Below are 14,911 nucleotides of genomic sequence, written 5' to 3' on the forward strand. Positions count from 1 at the left end.
TTTTGCTTGTCTGTAAAGGTTTTAATTTCTCCATCAAATCTGAATGAGATCCTTGCTGGGTAGAGTAATCTTGGTTATAGGTTTTTCCCCTTCATCACTTTAAATATTTCCTGCCACTCCCTTCTGGCTTGCAGAGTTTCTGCTGAAAGATCAACTGTTAACCTTATGGGGATTCCCTTGTATGTTGTTTTTCCCTTGCTGCTTTTTATATTTGTTCTTTGTATTTAATTGTTGATAATTTGATTAATATGTGTCTTGGTGTGTTTCTCCTTGGATTTATCCTGTATGGGATTCTCTGTGCTTCCTGAACTTGATTAACCATTTCCTTTCCCACATTAAGGAAGTTTTCAACTATAATCTCTTCAAATATTTTCTCAGTCCCTTTCTTTTTCTCTTCTTCTTCTGGGACCCCTATAATTCGAATGTTGGTGCCTTTATTGTTGTCCCAGATGTCTCTGAGACTGTCCTCAATTCTTTTCATTCTTTTTTCTTTACTCTGCTCTGCAATAGTTATTTCCACTATTTTATCTTCCAGGTCACTTATCTGTTCTTCTGCCTCAGTTATTCTGCTATTGATCCCTTCTAGAGAATTTTTAATTTCATTTATTGTGTTTTTCATCACTGTTTGTTTGCTGTTTTGTTCTTCTAGGTCCTTGTTAAACATTTCTTGTATTTTCTCCATTCTATTTCCAAGATTTTGCATCATCTTTACTATCATTATTCTGAATTCTTTTTCAGGTAGACTGCCTATTTCCTCTTCTTTTGTTAGGTCTGGTTTTTACCTTACTTTTTTTTTTTTTTTTTTTTTTTTTTTTAACCTTACTTCTTCATCTGCTGTGTGTTTCTCTGTCTTCTCATTTTTGCCTAGCTTACTGTGTTTGGGGTCTCCTTTTCAACAGGCTGCAGGTTCCTTGTTCCCATTGTTTTTGGTGTCTGCCCCCAGTGGCTAAGGTTGTTTCAGTGGGTTGTGTAGGCTTCCTGGTGGAGGGGACTAGTGCCTGTGTTCTGGTGGATGAAGCTGGATCTTGTCTTTCTCGTGGGCAGGTCCACATCTGGTGGTGTGTTTTGGGGTGTCTGTGGCCTTATTATGATTTTAGACAGCCTCTCTGCTAAAGGGTGGGGTGTGTTCCTGTCTTGTTAGTTGTTTGGCTTAGGGTGTCCAGCACTGTAGCGAGCTGGTCATTGAGTGGAGCAGGGTCTTGGCATTGAGATGGAGATATCTGGGAGATTTTCACTGTTTGATATTACGTGGAGCTGGGAGGTCTCTTGTGGACCAGTGTCCTGAAGTTGGCTCTCTGACCTCAGAGGCACAGGCCTGACACCTGGCTGGAGTACCAAGAGCCTGTCATCCACACGGCTTAGAATAAAAGAGAGGAAAAAAAAGAAAGAGAGAAAGAAGAAGATAAAATAAAATAAAGTTATTAAAATAAAAAATAATTATAAAAAAAATTTCAAGTAATTAAAAAAAAAAGAAAGAAGAGTGCAACCAAAGCAAAAAACAAATCCACCAATGATAACAAGCACTAAAAAAAGAAAAGAAAACAAAAAAGGACAGACAGAACCCTAGGACAAATGGTAAAAGAAAAGCTATACAGACAAAATCACACACAGAAGCATACACATACACACTCACAAAAAGAGAAAAAGGGAAATATATATATCTTTGCTTCCAAAGTCCATCTCCTCAATTTGGGATGATTTGTTGTCTATTCAGGTATTCCACAGATGCAGGTACATCAAGTTGATTGTGGAGATTTAGTCCGCTGTTCCTGAGGCTGCTGGGAGAGATTTCCCTTTCTCTTCTTTGTTCGCACAGCTCTCGGGGCTCAGCTTTGGATTTGCAGCCCCGCCTCTGCGTGTAGGTCGCTGGAGGGCGTCTGTTTTTCGCTCAGACAGGACGGGGTTAAAGAGCCGCTGATTCGGGGAGGGAGGGGCGCGGAGTGCGGGGCGAGCCTGCGGCGTCAGAGGCGGCGTGACATTGCACCAGCCTGAGGCGCCTGTGCGTTCTCCCGGGGAAGTTGTCCCTGGATCCCAGGACCCTGGCAGTGGCGGGCTGCACAGGCTCCCAGGAGGGGATGTGTGGAACGTGACCTGTGCTCGCACACAGGCTTCTTGGTGGCGGCAGCAGCAGCCTTAGCGTCTCCCGCCCGTCTCTGGGGTCCGCGCTTTTAGCTGCGGCTCGCGCCCGTGTCTGGAGCTCCTTTAAGCAGCGCTCTTAATCCCCTCTCCTCGCGCACCGGGAAACAAAGAGGGAAGAAAAAGCCTCTTGCCTCTTTGGCAGGTCCAGACTTTTCCCGGACCCCCTCCCCGCAAGCCGTGGCGCACTAACCCCCTTCAGGCTGTGTTCACACCGCCAACCCCAGTCCTCTCCCTGCGCTCCGACCAAAGCCCGAGCCTCAGCTCCCAGCCCCGCCTGCCCTGGCGGGTGAGCAGACAAGCCTCTCGGGCTGGTGAGTGCCGGTCAGCCCCGATCCTCTGTGCGGGAATCTCCCCGCTTTGCCCTCCACACCCCTGTTGCTGCGCTCTCCTCCGTGGCTCCGAAGCTTCCCCCTCCACCATCCACAGTCTCCGCCCACGAAGGGACTCTTAGTGTGTGGAAACCTTTCCTCCTTCACGGCTCCCTCCCACTGGTGCAGGTCCCGTCCCTACCCTTTTGTCTCTGTTTTTTCTTTTTTCTTGTCCCTACCCAGGTACGTGGGGGGTTTCTTGCCTTTGGGGAGGTCTGAGGTCTTCTGCCAGCGTTCAGTAGGTGTTCTGTAGGAGTTGTTCCACATGTAGATGTATTTCTGATGTATCTGTGGGGAGGAGGGTGATCTCCATGTCTTACTCTTCCGCCATCTTGAACCATACATATTTTTAAAACCCTTTGAACAGTACTGGCTTACCAAAACCTTTTTTTTTTTCTTTTTTTTTTTACAGTGAATTGATTTCCCATTATGATTTTTTTTTCACTCAGACATTAACAGGCACCTAGAGTTGAATAAGACACTGATTCTACCTGTTATCCTTAGAGCCTGGTGAATCATTACCTGAATAATCTTTTAAGTAGACTTATGATAAGTACTTTAAAGAACAAGTATAAGGCACCCTACGACTGATGAAACAAGGCATTCATCTCTTCATGTGGACAACCAGAGGAGGTCAGGCTGGGTTTTTGGGTTTGGCTGTGCTGTGTAGGATGGAGGGGTCCACCATGTCTAGTGTCACGAAGGAGGCTCTCATAGATGATCAAGCAAGAAGGGTGATGGAGCAGAAGGTTGAAGGGAGATAATAAATGGATCCAAATCTCTTGTGGAGCTACAGCAATTGGACTTGGTGACTGGATGTGAAAGAGAAGTGAGAGAGGCAGGTATGGAGGACGAGTTATAGATTCCTGGCAGGAGCCCTAGCAGGATGGTGCGTGGGTTTACAGAGTTGGGGGGTGCTGGAAGAGGACCCAGTTTTGGTGGGAGGGTCCTAGATGTGGTGTCAGTGTGCTAAATTCAAATGCTGGTGAGAGAGCGGAGTGGGCGTGTTAGGCAGGCAGTTGGATGTGTGGACCTGCAACCCAGAGATAAACTGAGTTATAAATCTTGGCATCATTGGCCTGGAGAATCCAAAGCCCATGGTATATGAGACCATGGTGGGAGAGTGTAGACTGGGAAGAAAACGGGCCTAAACACTCACACTGAAAGGTTGAATAGGGAAGGAGGAAGCAGCAGGGGAGACTAAGACGCTTTCAGAGAGGTAACAACTAGCAATCAATGCCAGAGACTTTAAAATCAGCCGTGTCATCATTTTGCTTTTCATGCTGAGTGAGAATTCCTGTGTAATAGTAACTGTCTGTGAGAACCAGGGGACTGACTTTCGGATTCGTGCACCTGGGATTTCCTGGGCCTCCTGTATAACTGAAAAAAAACAAAGGTTATTTTTTCTACCACTTGACAATGTTATGAGAAAGTATTAAATAATGTCTATGATGCTAAAAATTAAATGTTAGGAGTAGGTGAATGTTGAAGCCAACGTCGTAACTAGGTGTTCTCTCAGTGGATAGTCACAGAGCCACTCTCAACCAAAAATGCCATTGCATTTATAGAGTTTAAGTATATGAAGCAGCATTTTTTTCTGCCTGCAAATATTGTTACCATTTATTGATGGCAGTTTGATAAAACATGGTTCCAGTCATATGGGAGTCGCCACTGGGGGTGAACACTGCGCCTCCCACGTGGTTAGGAATCACCTTTCTTTTCTTTTCTGGTGTTAACTCCAAAGATAAACCAGTCAAAGGACAATTCAGCATTATTAATGTATTAGGTAGGCTAGGCTAGGCTTGGAAGAGTTCGAATCACTTTAAAAGTTGTCTATAATCAATAAAATAGGTATTAATTTTCACAACGTTCTTTGCAAGGCAGGTATACTTGAAACAATCTATTAATAGGTGTTGTTTTTCCTCCTAGGGCTCCCTGGGGATCCAAGGCCCCCAAGGTCCACCTGGGAAAGAGGGTCAGAGGGTAAGTAGACACAGAACAACTGGCACGCATTACTAACTCAGGGGTTACTTGTTTCTGAACACTTATAAAAATAAAATCAAAATCCAGCAAGCAGATGGGCTTGAGGAAAATATCTGAAAGCCGAAATTTGAGATTTTGACAGCACTTTTACAATCCAGAAAATTCTATATATTTTCCAGATTGTGGAATGTGGAAATATAATTTGGGTGAAATGAATTAACCATAATTTGATCTGGAGCACGTTGGTCCTCTTTTGGGGTTTTTGAGTTAAGCTCATCTTTGCAGAGTTAAGTTTGATGGGTTCTATTTGTGGAGTTCTAGCCTGTTCATGAATCCTGTAAAGACTGTGGATATTAACTACATTCCTTAGCCAAATTAAATTGTTGACATTAGTGACTCTTTGTAGTTACTCTCCTGCCTTTGAGATAAAGTATGTAATATGTGGATACATTGTACTTGCCTGGGAGTATAGCAATCACCTTCCAGGGCAGTTAGGCTTAGTGGCTCCCCCTAAAAGGAACCCCTGCAGTGACAGATAACTGGTCAGCTCTGCATGAACACTTTCTGCAAGGGGGCACCCCATTCTTGTCGCTAATTGTTATTAACTGTTTTCAAATCATGTTGAAGTCTCCAGACATTTTATGTGTGCTTTCTTATAGGAGTAGTATTTTGAACTTCTGTTACCTTACGGATAAGAGTTGTGTAACTCACAGAGCATAGATGACTTGCCTGAAGTCATAGAACTACTAAAAAGTCGAGCCAGAACTTGAATTTGGGGCTTCTGGCTTTGGATACCATGTTCTCTTTTACTGTCTCAGTCTATTAACCCCAAATCTCTTTTCAGTCATTTAAATTTATCATTCCCAGTTCTGCCCACTGGACTAGATGATGTCTAAGTTTTCTCAGTTAGAACATTTCTGTGTCCAGTTTTTATTCCCAGTGGCTATTTCAGTGAACATAAAAGGGCTTAATAAGTTTTGATGGCTAAGAAAATAAAAGGGAAAATGTTGTGAATAATAGCTAACATTTATCAGCTGCCTACAATGTGCTAAATGATTCATATTTCATTTATTTCTCACAATAGCTCTGGGAAGTAAGTTCTACTGTAGCCCTCACAGAGAAAACTGGGTTCGAACACTTTGCTAGAAAGTGGACTCTGCTGGTATTTTAAAATTATTTACAAAGTAGTCACATTTGGGTTCTAGTCTCAACACCTGTGTGTACAATTGTAGTTTCCCCTTTTAGCTCTCCAGCCCCTCTCTATCCAAGAGTTCATTAATCCACCTGATCAATGTTTTAAATAGCCTTGGGGAAACATAGACGATTACTTCCCTAGATCTATGGTTTTGAGGCTGCCTTAAGCGTTTTCACCCACTGGGGGCAGAGGACTAGATGAAATGATCATGTGAAGTTAATTTCCAAGCTTCTTATTCTATTTTCTCACAGTAATGACCAAGATGTCTGTTGTATCTAGGACCATGTTTCTGAATTAATTTCGGTCTGCAGCATCCAGGGAACATTTTCCTTCTAGTAACTACCCCTTCCTGGAAACTGAGTGATAAATTATACTCCCTAGTTAATATCCAAAATACATAAGGAACTCATGCAACTCAATAGCAAAAAAAACCCCAATAACCCCATTTAAAAATGGGCAAAGGACCTGAATAGACACTTCTCAAAAGAAGACATACACATGGACAACAGGTATATGAAAAGGTAGCTAATGATCAAGGAAATGCAAATCAAAACCACAGTGAGCCGTCACCTCAAACCAGCTAGAATGGCTAGTATCAGAAAGACAAGAGATAAGAAGTGTTGGCCAGGGTGTGGGGAATAGGGAACCCTCGTGCACTGTTGGTGGGAATGTAAACTGGTACAGCCAGTGTGGAAAAGAGTATGGAGGTTCCTCCAGAAAAGTAGAAATAGAACTACCTTACGACCCAGCACTCCCACTTCTGGGTGTATATCTAAAGGGAGGAAGTCAGTATTTCGAAGAGATATGCGTACTCCCATGATATGGAGACAAACTAAAGGTCTATTGACAGATGAATGGATAAAGAAAATGTGATTACACACACACACACACACACACACACACACACACACAGTGGAATATTATTCAGCCTTAATAAAGAAGTAGGTCTTGCCACTTGCGATAACATGGAGGAACCTGGAGGACTTTATGCTACATGAAAGAAGCCAGACACAGAAAGACAAATACGCCTTTGCATGTGGAATCTGAGAATGTAAAATCCATAGAAACAGAGTAGACTGGTGGTTACTGGAGGCTGAGGGGAGAAGGGGGTAAGAGAAGATGTCAGTCAAGGGATACGAATTTTAGTTATACAAGATGGATAAGTTCTGGGGACTTAATGTACAGCAATGAGACTGTAGTTAATATTGTGTCGTATACTTGAAATTGGCTAAAAGGGTAGATCTTAAGTGTTTTCATGACAAAAAACAGTAACTGTGAGGGGATGGATATGTTAATTAGCTTGATTGTGGTGATTTTCAAAATGCATAAGTATATCACATCAAGTTGTATACCTTAAATATATAAAATTTTAATTGTCAACAATAACTCAGTAAAGTACAACGATAAATAGGTTTTTAATTTCAACTCCAATAAAAAACCCTAGGTGGTTTGAGATGGAAATTATGGAGTGAGGTGGGCGAAGCTAGACAGTATGTCTGAATTCTTCCCCCGTGGCAGAGCTTTTTTTTATTTTTAATTTTGTGTGGTAAGAACATTTAACATGGATCATCTCTCTTAACGAATTTTAAGCATACAAGGAAATTGTACTTCTGACTTGTACTGACATGTGGTCAATTCAAGGTGCCTCCTCCTTTATTTTAATGAAAACTTCTTCCCAGTCAGATCTTCATCCATCCTGCGATTGTGCAGTTGCCTTTCTTTATCACAGAGTAGGAATTGACCCTTGTGATTGTTAAATTTCATCTTCTGGATTTTAGTTTCTAATACCATTCTATTGTGTTTTTTTCCAGTGATATAGCTCCCAGATTTACATCACCTTAAATTTTGATAAGCCTACCCGTTGAGTCTTCATTCGTATCACTAATAAATCCTGAGCAGAACAGGGCCTGAAAACTCTAACAACAGCAAAGCTGCCATCTTGTCTACCATTGATATTCATGTGACATGATACAAGTCATGTACAAATACATTCAGACTCTCCCTCCTTCCAACCCACATTTCTTAATTTGGCTTGTCAGATAATTATGAGAGTCTTTGTCAGACTAGCTGAAATAAAAAATATTCAGATGAGGCTCTTTGAAAATAGTAATGCTTCAAATTGAAATTGTACCCTAGCGAAGCTTACATTTCAGAAGAAGGTGAGTTAAAGAATAAATTAAACTTATGTAGTCTTCATGACAGTTTTGGAGGAACGTATTCAAATTGTAAAGTTCAACCACTATATTATGCAAATTTACTCCATTTATAAATATGTGTAGTTCAGATAATTTTATATTACTTTTACTGTAACTTATCAACAAGTAACAGTGTCAGAAACTAAGGAATGTAATAGAGTTTTGTAGATAATGTAAGGCAAGGTTTATCAATATTACTGCTCTTTCACAAATGCCATATTTATAGAGGAGAGCATTTAGATCAGGTATGATTGATATTATACACATTTACAAATGATTATTTCCAAATGTACTCAGGGATTTTTTCTGCTTTTTCAGCTACTTAAAAGTGAAGCAGATTAAAGGAAAAAGCATTCTTACATATTTACATTTAGACCCATCTTAGTGGCACCATTTCTTCTCTGCTCAAGAGTTAGGCAGCACTCACCTCTTTTGGACATGCAAAGTACATGCATATGCATGTGTGTGTGCATACACACAGACAGACACACTCACACTGAAAGCTAAGACCTGTCATTTTTCACTTCACTGAACTTTGCAATAGAAAACAACAGAAAAATCTAGGAATTTAAAATTCTTTTCTATTGACCCATTGTCAAGAAAACGCATATTTTGATTACATGTGTCTGATCAGGAATGAATTGACTATCGCTAAGTTTACTGAAATGAAATATAAAATATGTGCAAGTTTATGCACCTTACTCCTAGGCATAATGTCTTTAAGGAAAGTAGAAGAAATCATTGATTTATTGGTTTTCCTCAATGATTAAATAGAGACTAGCCTGTATTCTACTAATATCTCTCAATTATGGTGAGTTTCAAACATAATTGTCACATGTAAGCATACCAAACATTATAGAAAATGTTAATAATACTACTAATAATACCACTGTTATTTTATTAAGGCTTAAATAGATATGATAAATATAAAAATTTTTTCTCTTTAACCCTTTGGGAAGAGTTTTCTATAAGCACGATAAAAACATTATTTTTTACCAAGTACCACACCAAAATTCTGTTTGAAATTTTCATTAGTTGACTTTCTTCTCTTTATTGTCTTGTAAGCTACTAAATTTTAGATAAGTGTTCATTTAATAAAACATAGTAGTAGTATGATTCTTGTACTGAAAAGCTGCTGTTAACCATAACAGTGTTTGGTGGTGATATATATCTGAGATTTGTGGCCTTTTTTTTTTCTTAACCTCCTTATTTGAATCTCTTATATGCCATTGCTTTTTCCGTTTGTTATCTTTTTGAAGTCCTACAAGTGAAACATTTGGCTGGCATATTTTGGGATCGCACATCCTTTATAGATTAACACAATTTTAAAAATTCAGCTAATGTTGAATATTGACCCTGAGCCGCAGGTGAGAGTGTGTCAGGGAGCAGTAAGGGAAAGCAGCATGGGGACCACCTGCCTGGACACCAAGGGGCTGTCCAGCCCATGGTGGCAGAGAAAGACCAGCAGGGGGACCGGGATACTGCAGAGCCAGGAAGTCAACAGAAGGGCGTTTCAAGATGCATGGAGGGTTCAACAGCATTAAAATTTGGAAAAAATTTGGGGGAGAGATACTGGATAAAAGGAGAGGTGGCTGAAATTGGTACCAGCTGAGAGAGAAGTTTTAGTTGAATAAATAAATGGGAGAGCATTAGAAACAAAAATTGCAAGAAAAGATGTGAGGGAATTAGGGGGTGAATTGTGAGGAAGGAGAGGCAGCAGTGGGGAATCGGGGAAAAAGAGAAGGACGGGAATTGGATGTGAGCCCAAGAAGGTGTCTTGATGAAAAGTGGAATATTTCAGACGGCTGAGCATGTTCGCGGACGTTTACATGAGACATCTCAAAAGAACTGGCATTTATAAAAATCCCCTCTAAGATGTAGATTCCTTATAGGATTTCCTAATATTCCTAATACCCAAAACATAAAAAATAAGTATCATTTTAATGTAACCTTGGATTTCTCCTTTATAGTCACATTAAAGTGCATGTCTGAACAATCTCAGGGCCTTTTGTTAAAGTCCCTCTGGGTCTCTGAAAGAACATTTATTGGTGAATCAGCTAGCGACTGCCCCGACCAGAAGTTTGTTCGGCTGGACCAAGATGCCACCACACTCTTGCATTCTTTGTTGCTGGATCCTCATTTTGATCCTGAAGAGAAATTTTATGTTTTAAATGCTTACAAGCCACCCCGTGTCTTTTATTTTAATTAATTTTTATTGGCGTACAGTTGCTTTACAATGTTGTGTTAGTTTCTACTGTACAGCAAAATGAAGCAGCTATACGTATACATACATCCCCTCCGTTTTGGATTTCCTTCCCATTTAGGTCACCACAGTGCGTTAAGTAGAGTTCCCTGTGCTATACAGTATGTTCTCATTAGTTATCTGTTTTATACATAGTATCAATAGTGTATATGTGTCAATCCCAATCTCCCAATTCCTCCCACCTCCCCATTGGTATCCGTACATTTTTTTCTCTATGTCTGTGTCTTTATTTCTGCTTTGCAAATAACGTCATGTATACCATTTTTCTAGATACCACATATATGCCTTTAAATACAATACTTGTCTTTCTCTTCCTGACTTATTTCACTCTGTATGACACTCTCTAGGTCCGTCCATGTCTCTACAAATGACGCAATTTCATTCCTTTTAATGGTTGAGTAATATTCCATTGTATGTATGTGCCACATCTTCTTCATCCATTCCTCTGTTGAATATTTAGGTTGCGTCCATGTACTGGCTATTGTAAATAGTGCTGCTATGTCAGTTTAGCTTCTCTGCCTGTGCTTGTCCTTTTTTTTTTTTTCATTTTTATTCCTTCCAGGAAGCCATCCATTTAATTTCCTCCTTTTAACATTTTTGTGCAGATTCTACTTTTTTTACTCTCCCTTGAAGTGCTTGCTCCAAGCCACCCTGAACCCTGCATCTGGGGTCAGGGTTCCTTGTGTCCTAAACAGCATGGAGAACTCACCCTACTTAGCGTGTGTCCCATCAGGGTGTGTCCTTCCGCACCAGCCCAGACTTGATGGCAAAGGAACTGAGTCATATTTCCTTCACTGGGCGGGAGTCTGATGGTCAGTCCTGCAAAGGCACAGAGGACAGGGCAGACCGTGTGTCTGCTGGCTTCTTAGTGTGTAAGCAGCATAGGGGATTATGTGGAGGCAATTCAGATCACCTGGGTTTAAACCCGAGCCTCACCACCTCTTAGCTTTGTGATCCTGGGCAAGTTCCTCAGCCTCTCTGCCGCTCTGTTTCCTCACTTAGAAGACAGAGATTCTAATAACCCCTACCTACCTGGAAGAGTTGTTGAAAGGAGTGTGCCAGGTAGGGGTTAGCTGTTGTCGTGATTCTCACCTGCGACCTGCGGATCTGAAGCTGTGTGCAGACGGGAAAGGAAGTATGTGAACTCAGAGTATTAGGACTTGATTAAAGAGAATGTCTAATTGGTCAAGAAAAACTACTGAAAGTAAAATGACTGCTTTAACTACCACTCCGTTGAACTCGTTTTATTTAACTTTTTTATTTATTTTTTTTTTTGTGGTACGCGGGCCTCTCACTGCTGTGGCCTCTCCCGTTGCGGAGCACAGGCTCAGCGGCCATGGCTCACGGGCCCAGCCGCTCCGTGGCATGTGGGATCTTCCCGGACCGGGGCACGACCCTGTGTCCCCTGCATCGGCAGGCGGACTCTCAACCACTGTGCCACCAGGGAAGCCCCCTTTTATTTAACTTTTACTTGAATTCCTACTTTATCTGGATGTCCATGCTCATGTTCTAATGCCCCAGAAGCTTTATGAAGCCCAATGTTTATCCAGTTTCACAATAAACAAGTATATTAACAAGTTTGGAAATGTCGAGTAGATTAAGTCGTTTTCCTTGAAGAAGCAGAGATGAGTGTCCTCACTGTGGAGTAGCTAAGACCTTAATGTTTGTTTTGTGAACAAATTTGTGCCGATCACGTATAAGTTCATAAGGCATTCATGGAAAAACCACTTGTTCTTCTTTTGGCTTGTTTGTTTCTCAGCTGGCTTATATGCATTACCTAAGGCAACACAAGTAACATCAATTATGTTCTCATAATTAGCGAGTTATATCCATCTCCTCAGGAAAAAGGACGTCAAAATCACTGCTTCTGTGAAATCAACGCACACCACAGGACTCATCCAAGTAAAATTTTCCTTAAGCTGAATTGTTTTTATGGGGCTTGACGTATTTTTCAAGTGAAATTATGCCATTATGGCCTGGCCATGACCCGTGGCAGCTTTAAATAGAACACACACAAACCCACTAAAGCAGGTCAGAACTGCCTCGCAGTGTGGTCAACACAAGCGTCTCTTCTTGCTTAGGAGGGGGCTGACTTCAGAGCTGTAGAATGACCTCAGAGTTTCAATGAAGTGAGTTCGGGGCCTGGGGAAACCACTCTGATTTTCTGTAGTTGTAATTCCACTATTTTACATGTGCTTGAACATGGGAGAGGAGACTTATAAAGAAGGGATAGTGATGAACTTTCAGTTTCAGGAAGTAATTTGGTTAGTCGCACATTAAGGTGAGAGGAGAATATAAGATTGTCTTCTTATCTTTATGTGTTGAAACCGATAGTGCCCTTTAGAATGCATAGTGAGTGCATCCGTAATTCTGCTCAGCCCCCAAATCAATGCCTGGTACCCTTGTACCAAGGATTAGTATTGCTAAGAGAAAAAAGTCAACACATTATTTTAAATAATACTTTTAACCCTGGTCCCATGTAGAACATAAATGTGGAGGGAAAGCATCTTTTTTGCTTGGGATCCATGTATAAATATGTAAACACACATGTTGTAAAGAGCAACTTAGAGGTTTTGCGTCCTATAACTAGTGGTTTGTGTTTATTGCACGTCTTAAACTCCCTGGCATTCAGATGACATCTTTTCCCACTTACTTCCTGTGATATTTCCTGAGGATTTCTTTCTGTTTTTTTTTTTTTTTTTTGCGGTATGCGGGCCTCTCACTGTTGTGACCTCTCCCGTTGCGGAGCACAGGCTCCGGACGCGCAGGCTCAGTGGCCATGGCTCACGGGCCCAGGCGCTCCGCGGCGTGTGGGATCTTCCCAGACCGGGGCACGAACCCGTGTCCCCTGCATCGGGAGGCGGACTCTCAACCACTGCGCCACCAGGGAAGCCCCTGAGGATTTCTTCTTAAGGATTAGAGAGTTTCGGAGAGATACCATCCATCTTTGACGCCATCTGCCATTTAGGTGGGGAACTGGGAAAGTGTGTACCCTGTTCAGGTCCAGAGAGCTATGCTGCTTTCCTCCAACTCCTTTCGTGAATGTGCAAAACCAACATGAGACTCAGAGGACAGAAATCATCAGATCTCCATACCTGACTCCTGTATGCAGAGTTCTGTACCTGACTTTGGGGAGCTGTTACTATCATTTCAGTACCTGATGCTACCAGCTTTGCCTTTACTTGGCTTTCTTTCTAGAACCTCACTTATCATTTAGGATTATCTAGTTATTCACAGTTTATCTATAAGACTATTAAAAATAACACTTATAAAAGGTCAATATTACATAATTGAGAAAACACTGAGTTAAATCAACCACTTAGTGAGAAAAGTATACTGTGGTATAATTTCTATGATATAATCATATGTTGGTATATTTTCTTATTGAAGTGTAGTTGATTTACAATATTATATCAGTTTCAGGTGTACGATATAGTGATTTGATATTTTTATAGATTGTACTCCATTTAAGTTATTACAAAATATGGCTATATTCCCCTGTGCTGTACAACATATCCTTGTTGCTTATTATTTTATACATTATAGTTTGTATCCCTTAATCCCCTACCCCAATCTTGTGGTCCCCCCATCCCTCTCCCCACTGATAACCACTAGTTTGTTCTCTATACCTGTGAGTCTATTTCTGTTTTGTTATATTCATTCGTTTGTTTTATTTTTTAGATTCCACATATGAGTGGTAACATACAATATTTGTCTTTCTCTGTCCGACTTATTTCACTAAGCATAATAATCTCTAGGCCCATCTATGTTGCTGCAAATGGCAGAATTTCATTCATTTTTATTCCTCGGTAATTCCAGTGTATATATACATATACCACACCTTCTTTATCTATTCATCTGTTGACGGACACTTAGGTTGCTTCCATATCTCGGTTATTGTAGATAATGCTGCTATGAACATTGAGGTGCATGTATCTCTTCAAATTAGTGTTTTCATTTTCTTTGGATGTATACCCAGATGGAATTGTAGGATCATATGGTAGTTCTATTTTTGGTTTTTTGAGGAACCTCCATACTGTTTTCCACAGTGGCTGCACCAATTTACATTCCCACCAGCAGTGTACAAGGGCTTCCTTTTCTCCACATCCTCACCAACATTTATTATTTGTGATCTTTTAGATGATAGCTCTTCTCACAGGTGTGAAGTGATATTTATTTGATTTGCATTTCTCCAATGACTATAATGTTGAGCATCTTTTCATGTGCCTGTTGGCCATCCATATGCTTTGTTTAGAAAAATATCTATTCAGGTCTTCTGCCCATTTTTTAATTGAGTCGTTTGGATTTTTTTGATATTTAGTTGTATGAGCTGTATTTATATTTTGGATATTAACCCCTTATCAGCCATATCATTTGCAAATATTTTCTCCTGTTCAGTAGGTTGTCTTTTTGTTTTGTCAATGGTTTCATTTGATGTGCAAAAGCTTTTAAGTTTAATTAGGTCCAATTTGTTTATTTTTGCTTTTGTTTCCTTTGCCTTAGGAGATAGATCCAAAAAATATTGCTATAATTTATGTCAAAAGAGTATTCTGCTGTTCTCTTCCAGAAGTTTTATGCTCTCCAGGCTTACATTTAGGTCTTTAATACATTTTGAGCTTAATTTTGTGTATGGTATGAGAAAATGTTCTGATGTCATTCTTTTACATGTAGCTGTCCAGTTTTCCCAGCAACACTTATTGGAAAGACAGTCTTTTATCCATTGCATAGTCTTGCCTCCATTGTCATTGATTAATTGACCATAAGTGTG

The 14,911-nt window shown here is 40.6% G+C and overlaps 1 protein-coding gene across 1 annotated transcript in view; it reads left to right on the forward strand.

Annotated features, from left to right (window-relative positions):
- The window catches only part of COL19A1 (collagen type XIX alpha 1 chain), a 363,495-nt gene that overhangs the window by 204,564 nt on the left and 144,020 nt on the right, over positions 1 to 14,911 (forward strand). The window contains exon 16 of the mRNA XM_079939273.1: positions 4,437 to 4,490. Within this exon, the coding sequence (XP_079795399.1) occupies positions 4,437 to 4,490 (54 nt within the window). The remainder of the gene's footprint in view (positions 1 to 4,436; positions 4,491 to 14,911) is intronic.

Source organism: Stenella coeruleoalba (assembly GCF_951394435.1).
Source record: "Stenella coeruleoalba genome assembly, chromosome: 12".
Classification (NCBI taxonomy): Eukaryota; Metazoa; Chordata; class Mammalia; order Artiodactyla; family Delphinidae; genus Stenella; species Stenella coeruleoalba.